Source organism: Nicotiana sylvestris, chromosome 4, assembly GCF_000393655.2.
Source record: "Nicotiana sylvestris chromosome 4, ASM39365v2, whole genome shotgun sequence".
Taxonomy (NCBI): domain Eukaryota; kingdom Viridiplantae; phylum Streptophyta; class Magnoliopsida; order Solanales; family Solanaceae; genus Nicotiana; species Nicotiana sylvestris.
The window spans coordinates 100,456,940-100,472,158 of record NC_091060.1 but is presented as its reverse complement, the minus strand read 5'-3'; the positions used below and the strand labels follow the sequence as shown (position 1 = coordinate 100,472,158).

The 15,219-nt window shown below is 37.0% G+C and overlaps 1 protein-coding gene across 1 annotated transcript; it reads left to right on the top strand.

Annotated features, from left to right (window-relative positions):
* Nucleotides 1-1,576: 1,576 nt before the first annotated feature.
* On the top strand, nt 1,577-14,328 carry LOC104235181 (origin of replication complex subunit 2-like). The gene is made up of 7 exons (XM_009788880.2): nt 1,577-1,838; nt 4,082-4,229; nt 10,748-10,854; nt 10,967-11,099; nt 11,817-12,108; nt 13,383-13,610; nt 13,727-14,328. Exons 2-7 carry the CDS (start codon nt 4,101-4,103, stop codon nt 13,921-13,923), a joined length of 1,086 nt encoding a protein of 361 aa, XP_009787182.1. The 5' UTR covers nt 1,577-1,838; nt 4,082-4,100; the 3' UTR covers nt 13,924-14,328.
* The last annotated feature ends 891 nt before the right edge of the window (nt 14,329-15,219 follow it).

Here is a 15,219-nt window from a genome sequence, read left to right as displayed (position 1 = left end):
CTTTCTCCATGTCGAGACACATCTGATGCCGCCACAATGTGGCAATCTTTGAGAGGTACAACACAACAATGTTGATTTTAGCCTAATCATCCCACACTTTGCTGTGATTGAAGTAGTTCTCCAAGTGCCAAAGGAAGTTCTCCACTTCTTGTGCGTACGAACACCTTTGAACATTGGTGTCTTGGGAGCCTCGATATCATTCTCCCTCATCACAATAATATTGTCGGCTCCCTCGGTCACACTAGCATCAACCTGCTCCTCGAGTGACTCTATCTTTACCTTCATAGCATCGATAGTACTCAATGCCTCCATGATTCTGCACTCCAAGGAAGTGATGATTTGCCTTAGCTCCATCTTAGTTTGTGTACGTCTCTCCAAGTTATTTCGGATACTCTCAATCTCCTCAAGAGTGTGCCCCTTAAGAACGCTAAGGGTGACCTCCACCTTCCCCAAACGTTGGCCAAAGACCTCCACAACGTCCATCCCCATGTTCATCTTTATCACCCACTCCATCAACGCTCGCCTCAGTTGCGGATGGTTCTTGGGATGTAAGCCCTTCGTTTGACAAAACCTCGGGCGACACCTTTTGGCTTTGTTGGTGGTATTCCTCTTTTTGTTACGACCCTTCTTACCAACAATGTCCTGGATGACGTTGGCTTGGGTGTTGGCATCGTTAATTTCTCTGTCGCTCGCCATTTCCTTAGTTGCAACATTTTCTTTGATACCATGTTGTCATGTCCTTAAACTAAGCGCACGTGCGGCACTTGACAACTTGTTCACAATTTTTCTATGCCAAATCAGTCTAAAATACTACACTTAAGATCGTTAAAGGAATGTTATATAAGAAAAGACAAGAGAAATTTGTCAAAGGAAACTTTTTATTGTAAAGAACTTGATTGTTTTACTTGATGATTTACAAATGAATGCTCCCTATTTATACTAGTCACATAGGGGCTAGTATGTAAATAATAATTGTTTCATTCCGCAAGTCCTTTCATATTTACAAATAAGTACACTCTCTAGATTTTTCTACATGACTAGAATATTGCAAGGCTTTCCAAAAGAGTCTTCCTACCAAATCCATAAATATCTAGAACTTTCCCAAGGAAACTCTCCATAGTTCTAGAATATTCTACTAAGAGGTAGTCTCTAACTTATGTAATCCTTACACATGACAAGTGTATGTGCTAAATGGATTCTATGTGGCATGATGACATGGTGAATCATCACACTGAGCTGTTTCTTTTACATGATTTTCACTTAATCTTTTTCTCCTTGTGTTTTATTTGATGTTGTAATGACTATTGTTCCACCATTGTGAAAATGGATTTATGTACTCAAATTTGTCAAAAGTATTGTTCCACCCTAAATTACAATAGCTAAACAAAAATACTAGTTATCTCAACTTAAGAGAAAGTATTAAAGAGAAACAAAATAGCTATACTAAAGAAATCTAAATATATATACTTACACCAAATAAGAAGAAAAAGTAATAAAGAGAAAAGAAAAATAAAAGAAAATAAATAGCTATTGTGATTTAGCCCTTAAAAGTGCAGCCGCAACTCTTTTCTTCTTCACACTAAACTACAGTCATTCACCATTTTTTACATTCATCTTCTCCACCCTTCAAAAACTACCATAGAAGTCTTCTTCCGTGTTCTCAATCATAATTCATAATAGTCACAGAACTTCAAAGAACTCTAGAGATTTGTTCAGGTTTACTATTTGAGGTATCATCCGAGGTTTACCGTCAAAGCTCCGGTTTTGGTCGTCGCTGTTTATTCTCAGTTCGATCATTGAGTTACAGAAGTTTTAGGGTTCATATACACCTATAAAAGGTCCATTTCTATCAACATATTAACCTTTCTTTCTTTTCCAGTTCGTTGAAGTTATTAATTTTGTCCTTAAGTATATACTGATTTTGGTGTTTATGCAAGTCATGGTGAGTTGCTTACTGATTTTCTATATTAAAATTAGTCTTTTATGATTTTGGGTGTGGAATCCTTCACTACATGATGGAAATCCGAGTGTTAACCGATATCAGTGGGGATGCTAAGATTGAAACGAGGACAATTAATAAGTTGTAGCTGTGAGGTTTACAGTATATGTGGGTGGAATTTGTTTGGTGAAATATTTAGTAGTATTAAATCCCTAAAGTCGCAGATGTTTCATGGCTTTAAGTCAATGGTCTTTGGTTGAATTCATAAGCCACATGTTTAGTTGTTCGTTTAAGTTAGTTACTTCGCTACTTTGTTTTTTTCTGTTTTAAGAAGGTTTGAGTTATTGCTGTAAGAATTAAGATGGGGTGATAGCATCAAAAATTTCCTTTGTGTAAAAATGGGCTAGTGATGGATTGCTAATAATGAGCCATTAGCTGATTTGGTTAAGCATTAGTTTAAGATACTAAAACTTGTTTTTTTACAAGTATTTTAAATTGTGTGAGAATTGATAATATCATTTAGTAGTTGTTCCATGGGCTTAAGATATATGTGGCAGTTGGAAAAGTAAGGAAAATTGGTGCCTTTTTATTGCTTTACATTTTTCATGAGTTTTCTGTTTTGGTATGACTTTATTCTATATTTTTAAAAGAAAAATCTGTTGATTGATGATATATTTGCAATGAATTTGTTGAACATGTGTTAAAAGCATGATTAGCCTTTTTGCCTTCCTAGGATAGGGGTAAAGTCTGTGTACACACTACTCTTCCCATACCCTAGTGGAACAAGCGACCCCCAACTGGTACCTTAGGCCTCGACTCTTCTTCCCTATGGTGTCTGACGTGACTGCCTGGAAGAAGATATTTGTGTTTATGCTAGTGAGAAATTATAGTGGGTATAGGAGATGAAAACGAGTGCTTCAATGGTGTTTATGAGGTTGCATTTTCATGGCTGTAAGGGTATAAAAATGGTGTCTTGGGAGTAGTTAGGACTGGTTTGTGTGAAGAAGAAAAGCTAAGTCATTCATGGAGAGCTATGGAGGAAGCTGCTTATGAAGACCCTTTTGATTGCGAGCTGCTTTATTTTTCCGTTGCTGCTGCTATAGTTCTGTGTAGAGAAGATGGTGAGTATTAAGTGAGGAGGAAGAGTGTATACTCTATGCTTTGAGGAAAGCTGCGGCTGCTCAAAACTTTAGCTGCTAGGATTTCCTAATTATTTCTTGCCCTCTCTGTCTATTCGCCCGTTGTTGAAATAAATTTTCAGTGTGTAAAACCTGCTTTTTTCATTATTAGAATAGATCTCATTTTGAATTTGAGGATTTCCAAGAGATCCTTTGAAGATTTAAGGTTTTAATTTCGGAATTCATGGATAATATTTTCCCACTTGAGCCGATTTTTTTTTGGTTGAGATTTTAGAAATACTGACTTTCCCGAAAAAAACAACAATTCAGATTCAAGAGCTTAGGAATGAATGACAATCTTGAATTTTTATGCATAGCAATAGGACTACCTTTACAAACTCTAGAATAAGAAGTATATAGAAGGAGAAGAGGATGAAATCAAACTCACCACTGCACGTTCGAGTACTTGGCTGAGAACAAACAACCACTGTTCTTTTTCTTCACCATCAATGTTCAGTTCTATGCGAATAAATACCCTAATGATGTTTTCCATTTATGCGGTGTTGGACCAACTATGGGCTTGGGCCTCGTTTTTTTTGCAACTTACTTGATTGCTTTCTTTCCTTTGCTTCCTTTTTTCTTTGCTTTTGAGATTTTTTTCATGGTACAACTTATTTAAAATTATTATCATAAATAATATCAGTTTTGGTTTATTTCAAAATACAGATTTATTTATAGCTAAAAGCATATTTCATAATTTTTAAAAATAAATACTCACCACAAATTAAGGGACCAGTATCTCTTTAGTAAATGTGGAAGAGAAATTAGGGATTGTGGTTTTTATTTTATGATTCAAAGAAAAGGTATCTGAATGAGAAAGAAGAGTGAAAAAGAAAAATAATCAGAAAGAAGATTGTGACGAGTTTAGTACCAACTTCCAAAAGGTTTTGATAAAACTTTGGAATTCAAAAACACACTTCTCTGAGATTGTGCTTGTTAACTGATTAGAGTCTTAGTGTTTCAGGTTCTCTAAATCGGAGGAAATGGATGCAAATGAGATTGAGGAAGAGGAGTTTGGGTTCTCAAGAAACTATTTTCTTGCTAAAGAAGTGGGCTCTTCACGCAAAAAGTCAGCTCGGAAGCTCTCTGAAATCGATCTTGTGGACGAAGAGGTCTGTGTTTGCCTTCTGATATCTCATGTGTTTATATTATTAGTTGCTAAATTTCAACCAAAGGTGGATTGTGAAGTACCGTTGCTCCCAGACAGGATTGCAACCTTATGTAGGGATACTTCTTTTCAGAAATTGTTTAATTGTATATATGTCTCGAATTGAGTTCACTTACTGCTGAAACATTGCATTTACACCTAAATTATAGCGCACAGGACTAGTGACCAAAGTATATGCATTTTTACCTTTTATCTTTAAGGGGTTACAGAAAGATGTTTAGCGGTTGAATTGACATTGTGTTTTTGGGGTTTTTGATAGACTCCATCTGATTGTTTCTTCTGTGATTTACTGTGGTTTGCAAATTTGGAAAATGTCTTTTGGTTGTTTGATAGACTGCCATTTGGATTGTTTCTTTTGTCATCTCCAAATAGTTAAAATTCCAAATCAATCATCTATTGTTGACTATTATTATATGTTACGGAGACTCTTCTTTTATAGTAAGTATATTGTATAGTTTACTTCCAGGCAAATTATACAATATAGTTTTTCTTGAGCTGAGGGTCTATCGAAAATAGTCTCTCCACCTCTCACAATGTAGGGATAATGTCTGCATACACCCACTCTCTCCAGACTCCACTCGTGGGAACACACTAGATATGTTGTTGTTGACTTTCGGGCAAAATGAGAAGAAATGGAGAAAAATAGTATTCCTTCATTTTTTCCTCGAATACCTTAGCTAGAACAAAAGCTGATTGTATGGCTCGTATAAGTGAATTGTTATTACATGATGTAATTTGAGAAAATTTTGTCCCATTTGTCCTATCCACTTTATTTTAGTCAATTCCATTTTAGCTAAAAGTACAATAGTAGTGGGGCACATCATCAAAAAAAAAATAATAGTAGTGGGGCAATTTATTTTTTATTTTTCACTATAACACATAATTTTCAACAACATACCCAGTGTGATCCCACTGGCGGGGTTTGAGGAGGGTGGGGAGTATGCAGACCTTACCCCAGCCTCGTGTGAGGTAGAGAGGCATAACACATAATTTTCAAGATAACAAATATAAATAGTTATTTGTCGAGTTCAGGGACAATGAGAAACTCCAAATCCAACAAATAATGAAAAGGTATTCAAGATATTTTCTTAAGATTGAAAACATACTAGTCCCCGTTAGAATTGTTTGCTTTCACATATTTGCAAGGATTTGAATTATAGAATCCTCAATACATAAATTTTTTAACATTTGAATGAAGCTAATAAATAACAATTACACAGAAAAATTGAAACTGAATTATTGCGAAACGTGTAAGAGATACTGATAGGAACCTTTACATGCAAATGGCCAGTTGTGTGTACAAATACATAAATGTAAAACCTTTTGCATTTGATTTGAGCCTTAGGAAATTCAGAGGTTAAACCCTGTGAGAAAGCACGGGAGAAAATATTATTATTTTAACAATAATACAATGAACCCTATATATATTACATATTCTACTCTTACTACATATGTTACTAAGACATATTCTATACCTACTACATATGGGACTAGTATATATTCTACTCCTACTGCATATGAGACTAAGATTATTTACACATAACTATCTAACACTCCCCCTCAAGCCGGTGCATATAAATCATATGTACCGAGCTTGTTACATATGTAACTAATACGAGAATCAGTGAGGGACTTGGTGGTGAAAAGATCTGCAAGCCGATCATTCGACTTCGCTACGAGTCATGCCAAACTCCTGGATAACTATGCTGAACTTACCAAACCACACTCGAGGAGACTGCTCTAGACCACAAAGTGACCGGCGCAAGTGACATACAAGGCCACTAGACTCCCCCTGAGCAACAAAACCAGGTGGTTGCTGATAAACATAAAGTGCATTGTTCACGATGGAAAAAATAGTTGTCAGCAGAATTTGTTGTAAATTTATATGGGTAGGCTCAGAATCACTGGACGAGTAGTTGTCCTGAAGAAGTTTTGTCAAAAAGTGACAGGAATGACTCATATGTGCCGGAAAAGTAACTGTAGCTCGTCGGAACCCCAGTTCTGGCGGAGCGTGGAGGCGCGCGAGTGACTTTTTGCCAGACCGATTGACTGGGGTTTTGTCTCCTGACTTTTCTTAAAAAGATGGTAGTGTTGGTTTTCGCACAACATTTATTGATGAGGAGATAACGCAAATCAATCTTGAGTCGTCAACCGGAAAAATGCACAGTGACTGAAATTTCTGTTCCGATGAGACTGGAATTTCTGGGGTTTGGTCGCACAAAGGTTTTAGATTTGATGGTGGTACGGGTATATGCACAGTATCACTGTAGCAGTGATGAACCCTAGGAACAAGATGAAGTTGCTGAAAAATTGCACGGCGATGAGATCTTTCTTCCCGGATGTCGTTAGAAGCTCTGATACCATGTGAAAAAGCACGGGAGAAAATATTACTATTTTAACATAATACAATGAGTCCTATATATATTACACATATTCTACTCCCACTACGTATGAGACTAGGACATATTCTACTCCTACTACGTATGAGACTAGGACATATTCTACTCCTACTACATATGGGACTAGGATATATTCTACTCCTACTACATATGGGACTAGGATTATTTACACATAACTATCTAACAAACCCAATGTTCAAAAACGAGAGCAAAATGAATAGAAACCCAGGTTAAAGGTAAAAGGAAGCATTCCTATCCCGTAATCACATAACTATACAATGTTGTCAGTTGACAATGTTGTAGCCTTTTATCTTTTGAAACAAAGAAATCCAAAAATAAAACACCCAGACTAATAGTAATCTTTCATGTTACTTTTTTGATCGATAACAATCCTTACACATTAAGTTACCACTCAGAATTCTCTGTTTTCCCTGTCATTGAGGTAGCTTCAGGTAAACTATGTAGAAAGAAAAATATAGTATTTGGCCGGTCAAGTGCTTTTAAAAAAAATTGATAAAGATTATCCAAAAGATGAAAGTAGCAGAAATGAGGATGTTGAAATGGATGTGCGGGCATACTAGGCTGGATAAAATTAGGGACGAAGATATTCGGGAGAAGGTGGGGGTGGCTCTCGTGGACGACAAGATGCGGGAAGCAAGACTTGAATGGTTAAGGCACGTGCAGAGGAGAAGCCTAGATGCCTCGGTTAGGAGGTGTGAGCGGTTGACTTTGGCGGGTATGAGAAGAGGTAGAGTGTGGCCTAAGAAGTATTGGGTAGAGTTGATTAGGCAGGACATGTTGCGACTTTAGATTTCCGAGGACATGATCCTTGATAGGAAGGTGTGGAGGTCGAGCACTAGGGTTGAAAATTAGGAGGTAGTTGAGCTTTTTTCTTCTTCTTCACTATTTTCTGTTTTTCATAGTATCGTACCATTATTACTGGTTATTGTTATTGTTTTTCCATCTAATTTCTCTTACGATGCTGATATTATTTTTCTGGCTTCTGTTGCTGTTATGAATCTATTGTCCCTTTTCGTCTTCTTGAGCCGAGGGTCTATCAGAAACAACCTTTACTCCTCCGGGGTAGGGATAAGGTCTGCGTACTCACTACCCTCCCTAGACCCCACTTGTGGAATTTTACCGGGTTGTTGTTGTCGCAGAAGCCAGTACCAAGACAGTACTGGTGCATAATACTAGGACCTTGCTGGGTATGAACCCTTTAAAACTGTAAGAATTCCAAAAACTGTAGCAGTACATTAATTACATCTATTTTTAAACTTGAAACATTCTCTTCCTTCCCCTCAAAACATCTTATGTTCCTCTCGAGCCAAGTACTCCACATTATCCATAAAGGTTATCCAGGCCTTCTTCTTTTCCTTGCTCGCTCTGCATATGCCAACTGCTCAAAGTCGTTCACTGTTTCACCCTCTTTTTTACATAAATAACACCAGCCACAAAAGTTAATACCTCTTCTCTGCTAGTTTTCTTGCGTAAGACATGCCTCATGTGCTGCCACCCAACTGAAACAAACTACTTTGGTTGGTGCTTTTTGTCTTCTACCCCATTTTCCATGGCCAGTCATTATAGTGGGAAGCCATGTTTTTTACAACTGATAGCTCGAGCTGACAGAAAAGCTGACATCCCTGCTGCCGCTCCATCTCAAAAAATCATTCTGAGAATCTATTGGTGAAACATTCCGAGTCATTTCCAGCAATCTGTTTATGCTTTCAGTATCCCAATCGTTGAAATTTCTCCTAAACTGAAAGATACAGGTGCTGTTGTCCCAACAGTCTGCTATGCTAGCATCTTTGTTCATCACTAGACTATATAAATCAGGAAAAGAATCAGGTAATGTATCATCCACAAGCCACCTGTCTTGCCAAACTTCAAATCTTCTTCCATCTCCGACACTTGGTCTGGTGTCTGCTTGGAATTCCTCCCACGTATTATTGATATGTTTCCACATTGCAGTGCCATGGGGAGATACTATGTGAGTTGTTCCCCATAATTCTGGAACCCATCTTTAGCCTTGATGACCTCCTTTCAGTGCTCTTTCTTTATGGAGCCTGATGTTCCTAACACCTCAAAAAAAAAAAAAATGGAGCCTGATGTTCCTAACACCCAAACTACCTCCCTCCTTGCCAGTGTTTAAAAAAGCGTCCGCTTCCTCGCTTTAAGCGAGAAGGTGCACGCTTCATATGGGTGAAGCGACTCAGGTATAAAAAAGCGACCGCTTCCCACTAAAAAGCGAGAAGCGATCAAGCGATGCGAAGGAAGCGATCGCTTCTATGTTTTAAAACAGACCCAGTCCTATTTTATTAAAAACGAAATCAGTTGTGTCTTTTATTAAACGAACAGCAACAGTAGCGACTAGGGTTTTAAGGCAGAGCATCTGATAGCATCGACTAGGGTTTTAAGGCAGAGCATCTGATAGCATCGACTAGGGTTCTTCTTCTTCTTCAAGTTCAAGTCTTCAACTAGGGTTCTTCTTCTTCTTCTTCTGTTTAAACGTCCAAATAGTAGCGAAATGCTGGCAAATTTTTTTTTACCTTCGGTGCTTTCTCAGAATTGATGCCATTCCTTGGGTTCTTCTTTCTCTGCCCAGTTTTTAATAGAGAATTACTGCCCTTCCTCTAATTTTTATATCCTTTATTTTTAGTTCTTATTTTATTTTAATTTAATTACTGCCCACTATATATTTTAATTTTATTTTTTTAAAATTCCGCTTCACTTCAAAAAAGCGAGCGCTTCGCTTCTCGCTTTAAGCGAAATGGGGTTGTCGTTTTTCCTCGCTTCACGCTCTTCACAACACTGCTCCTTGCAAATTCTGATCTTTTCTACTTTATCAAATGGAACTTCCTGTAAGGAGATTACCTTCCAATAAAATATTGCATCTGATCCTGTTTATATGCCCTTCCACCTTGGTTGGGATAGGTACCAATGACATTAAATAAGTCGGAATTCCATCAAGCTATTAATCAACGCCAATCTTCCACTAAAGGAAAAATATTGTCTTTTCCTTGAACATAATCTCTTCTCGCATTTTTTTTTCATTTACTCCTTCCTGTATACTGTTATCTCTATATTCTTCTCCTAGAGGTAGTCCCAAACAAGAGGTTGGAAAATTTTCTAAACTGCTCTTCCTTAGATTTATATGGAGTCCAGATAGTTCAAAAGCAATAACCATACCCTTCAGATGTAAAATCTGCTCCTTATCTGTATCTCAGGAACTTAAAATGTCATCAGCATACAATAGGGAGCCAGTTAAGTGATGGCTTGATGCAGATAAAGAGCAGTTAAGTGATTACCACAATTACCAGTAATTTCCACCCCTTTCCGCCAGTTAAGTGACACTGCTTTAGATATCATTCTGCTGAGACTTTCCATCACCATAATAAAAAGGTATGGTGACAAAGAATCACCCTATCTCAATCCACTTTGGGGAGGGAATAAAAACCAACTGGGAATCTATTCATTAAAATCGAGAATTTGTCAGTTGTCACACAATTTCGTCAATTTCATCCACCTACTCAAACTAAAGGGAAAATTCATTAGTAACTCAAAATGATCCAATAAAAAGGAACTTTGGACACTAAACGCTCTCTTCAAAGGATGAGCATAAGTTCAGCTTAACAGCTCCGAATACGCACAAGTATGTGCTGTGAACCACCTTCTGGATTTATCAGTAAGCAAAGAGGTTCGACAAAATTTATGATTTTTGTAATTAAGGAGAAAATAAGAGCTGACTTTTCATTTGATGCATTCCAAGAAGTGCATAAGGTATATTTACCAAAGAGATGAACTACTTCACGATGCAAGCCGTGACCATTCATGTGATAAAGCTATCAAGGAAATCCGTACTTGACCATTTAACAAAGGCAAGAAAGATGGAATCAACAAAGGGCTAGTGGACAATACCTTCAAAGATGAGGGATGATATGCATTTTCCATATTAAGCTGCCCCTTATACATGTTTTAATCTTTCCTGACCAATGCATAATGGATAAAGTTCCAGTTATGATTCTTCTTACTGAGAGTCCACAATGATGATTGTTGCATGCAGGAATTAAGAGAGGTGGCAACTAATATTGAGCCCAAACATGAGAAAGAAGTAAATGATTTGATCAATAGGTACAAAAGTTTGTATTCAGAATGGCTTTTCGTGCTAAGGTCAGTGTCCACGATATGCTTCTTGGATAAGTTTTTTATTTGCCTTGTATTCATTTGCCATCAAATGTAAACCTGGAAGGTTTTCCTTTCCAATCCTTTATTACTCTGATAGGTGTGGTTTTGCACTTTTGATGTATGGCTTTGGATCAAAGAAAGCTTTAATTGAAGATTTTGCCACAAGATCTTTAACTGAGTATTCTGTTGTTGTCGTCAATGGGTATCTCCAGTCAATAAATCTTAAACAGGTATTCACCCTATCATTTTCCTGTTCAAAAGTGCTGCTTGCTTGATACCTTTGTTTTAGAAAATAATTTTGGTTTAGAAAGTCTCAAAATCAGCATCTTCCATTTTGCAAATTTTCTGAAAAACAAAGTTTAGGCCCGTATTTTAGGGTTAGACAGATTACTACAAGAACACTGATCATGACAGGAGCTTTTGCTCATGGAGCTATGTTGTTTGGTTGCAAGCTTCCTACTTTAGTGCATCACATGCTCACTGACATGGATTTTTAAGTTAGCAGTAACAATTTTTGAAGTTTAGATGTTATCTGGTATATATCAAGGTAATCCCACTGGATTTTATGAGAGGGCAATAACTGAAGATATCACACTGGCAGGCACAATAAGATGGTTATGCCCAGACTTTAGTCTTAAAATGATTGAAATAGATTATTAGAGGTTGAAAATAAAGCTAAATGTTCCTTTTACTTGGTGTTATGGAAGCTATCAATAACTTAAAAACACAAATACTTTTTGAGTTCATTTGATTCCTGGTGCCTATAGTAATTTCCTTTTTTTAATTTAATATATTTCTTACTATCAACAATTATTACAGTTATTAGCACCCCCTCTTTTATGATATTATATGATAAGATCCGTGTGAAATGCACGATACCCGCGTTACTGGCACAAAATCATTCTAGTAACACTAAGAGATCTGCTATCATTGATCTTTTATTGCAGGTGGTGATAACACTAGCTGAGCTCCTTTGGGATCAACTAAAATTGCGACAAAAGACAACATCAAGAAATCTGTCTAAAAGCCAACAACCATTTAACCCCAGATCCATGGATGAGCTTCTTGCTTTTCTAGACAAACCAGATCTAGAAGATGAGTGTTTTGTTTGCATTGTTGTTCATAACATTGATGGTCCAGGGTTGCGTGATTCTGACAGCCAACACTGTCTTGCAAGTATTGCTGCTTGTTCTCATGTCCGTATGGTTGCTTCCATTGACCATGTCAATGCTCCTCTTTGTAAGTGTTTTCTGCAAACGCGTGTGTGAGCATGTATATGACATGTGCATAATAGATAGGGATGACAAGAGGCACGGGTGTAGTGCGGGTTCTGTCTTAACTTGCAAAACTTCAACCCGCCCGCTCCGCCCCACATAGCATTTTCATCCACGTCCACCCGCCCCGCACCCACACCCGCGTCGCCCCGCTTAATTTTTTCTTCTTTATTTTTCAGTTTATTTCTTTTTGATCTTTTGATTTTGGAATTTTCCGTCTCAAGTAAGGATTTAAGGTGGGTGCAACCGTAAACTGTTTTACTAGGTTTCTTTTTTCTTTTTCGGGCAATAGGCGAGAAGAAAAAAATAGCTAATAGGTTTTAAAGAACTATCACATGCTACTCACCATGTCTCAATTCCTCTGAATTTTTAGTATTTCCATTTGAGATGTTTAAAAATATATGACATTACTCTATCATTAACTTCTAAACAAGTAATTCACTATTTCAGTTATAGTGATAAAATGCATAAATCAAAACCACTGGCAAACATAAGTGATGAATTAAAGACACACAATTAATCAACATCAATGATGAGAATTGAGAGCTAACAACTACTAAAATGGCCAACAAAAGAATGTGCTAAAGTTTGCAAGTGAAGAAGCAGAAGGATGAGAAAGCTGATATTAATACTTACCCCCCAAAAAAATAGCTGATATATTAATCATGAGTGTGCAAATATGATATTGGGATTATATAGTACAACACTTGACTGTTGTAAGCATCAAAGCTCTTCTGTCAAGCCAGAGTCATTATTGCATGATTGCATCATCAGTATATGTTTCTAGCTTGGCCAAACCCGCACCAACAGCGGGGTCAATGCCCCGCAACCGCAAAAACTTTTTATTTTTATTTTTTTATAAATCAACCGCACAGGCCCAAACCCACACCACCCCGCACCCACACTGCCCCGTTGCCATCCCCAATAACAAAGGATGTCTAGAGGTGTAAGGGATTGTTTTGTGAAGTCTGTTTTCCGTAGCTTGCATGTATTGTGCCTTTTACTAATTTTACCTGTTTTAAGAATTACCAAGTATTGCTGCCTTTTGCTAATTGCTGCTTGACTGTAAATATATAGCACCTTAACTGTACCATCTGATGCTGAAATGTCAAGTTCTGGTCATTCCTTAGTATCTCTCTCAACACCTAGAACTCGAACTCTTATAGGAGTATTTATTATGTGCATGGCACATTGAAAAAAGTCTGATTTTTACTACGTTGGCTATGTCATATATATCAGTGTGGGACAAGAAGATGGTTCATACACAGTTTAACTGGTATTGGTCCCATGTTCCTACTTTTGCTCCATACAAGGTTGAAGCAATGTTTTTCCCTTTCATTCTCGCTCATGGGGGCACTGCTCAAAGTGTGAAGACAGCTTCAATTGTCTTACAGAGTCTGACACCAAATGCTCAAAATGTTTTTAAAGTTCTTGCGGAGCATCAATTGGCGCACTCTGATGAAGAAGGCAAGTTCTTTCATACGTTGGTCTCCCCATTTCTATTTCCGTTTCCATGTATGTTGAATGCAATTAGATCTATCTGCTATTAATCATTCATTCAAGTTGGACATTGTTCTTCTCAGGGATGCCAATCAATAATCTGTACACTACATGCCGAGAACGTTTCCTGGTGAGTAGTCAAGTTACTTTGAATTCACATCTGACAGAATTTAAGGACCATGAGTTGATCAAAACCAAAAGAAATTCGGATGGTCAAGATTGCTTGTATATTCCTCTTACAAATGAAGCCCTTCAGAAACTTATCGCAGAGATCATTTAATAGAGTTTCTATACGAGAGGGGAAATTACTAATTGGCAAGTTCTAGGCAGATGCATCTTTATGTATGGGAAAAATTTCATGTGCAGAAAAGTGCATCTACTCACTGCTTGTTAGTAAGTAGTACTAGCCTGGTTCTCCGCTGGCTGTCACATTGACATGTTAGGATATCTGTTAGTATGGAAAACCTATCAAGCATATTAAAGAGGGAGCAAGCTACAGAGTTCTCCTGGTTTCAGTTGTTTTACTAGATCCTCTTTTGTAAATGTTGTAACAGTAGTAATTTCTGTTAACCATCTTCTTATTTGAAGATTCAGCTTTGTAAAAAGGCCAATTACTTTGAATATAGTCTGCGTCTGAACATACTTGAAGCACTGTTTGATGTTTTATAGATTCTTGCTTCTTTAATTATCCAAGTAACTAAGGGTGAGACCTAGTGTTCAACGAAGTGGTTGAAACCATGGCATATCAGGGTTTAAATTCTAACATAGATAAAATACATTTGGTATTTACCTGTTCTGAGAAGAATTAACTGTTTGAGCCATAACATTGTCTGGGAGTAAAATGGGTATTACCTGCTCTAAAGAATGTTGGTAAAATGTACGTATTCAAACAGAATTCTAGGAAAGAAACTAGCTGGCTAATGTTTTTTCCTTTGTTGCTAGTATCCTCATAGATAAAATGATACAGATTATACCATGTGAATGAAATGTACGTTATTCTTTCAAGATGACTTAAATATTTCAAAAAAATCATTCAACAAACAAGAAAGTTCATCCCAAAAGTTATTGGATATTACGTAATAGTTTAAACTAACTAAGGTTATAACTTATATCTGTGTTAAATTATTGCGACTAAGTAATTAAATGCTTATTCCATAAGATTTATGCTCCTTCATGGCTTCATGCAATTGAGAATGGTACAAATTGTTAAATGAAAATAGAATATCATGCATGTTGATGTAAAATGCAACCAATTAAAGAATTGTTTGTGAGACGTGATAGTTTAGCGACTTTAATTTTCCTTGTGTTGGATGTTATATATGACATTGACATGCATGGTTTATTTTCTTTGGAGTGTTTAAATCTTCCTTAGTTTAAAACATTCTTCGGGCAGGCATGCATGTCTGCCTTGCTCAACAACAGATTACACTCTTCTCCCTCCCCACCTTGTAATTGCAAAACTTTGTTCCAGATTACAAGTAGGATAGCTACTACTTTCCGTCTTTTTTTTTGTGTGTAAATAATCCATCATCGCTTGAACATTGTGTAATACCCTATATTTAATAAGGATGTATTG

What these genes read in the sequence shown, in the direction of transcription:
- LOC104235181 (XM_009788880.2), top strand. Translation starts at nt 4,101, where the DNA reads ATGGATGCAAATGAGATTGAGGAAGAGGAGTTTGGGTTCTCAAGAAAC. An exon ending in TCGATCTTGTGGACGAAGAG is followed by an intron (nt 4,230 to 10,747) that starts GTCTGTGTTTGC and finishes TGTTGCATGCAG; the next exon opens with GAATTAAGAGAGGTGGCAAC. An exon ending in GAATGGCTTTTCGTGCTAAG is followed by an intron (nt 10,855 to 10,966) that starts GTCAGTGTCCAC and finishes TTACTCTGATAG; the next exon opens with GTGTGGTTTTGCACTTTTGA.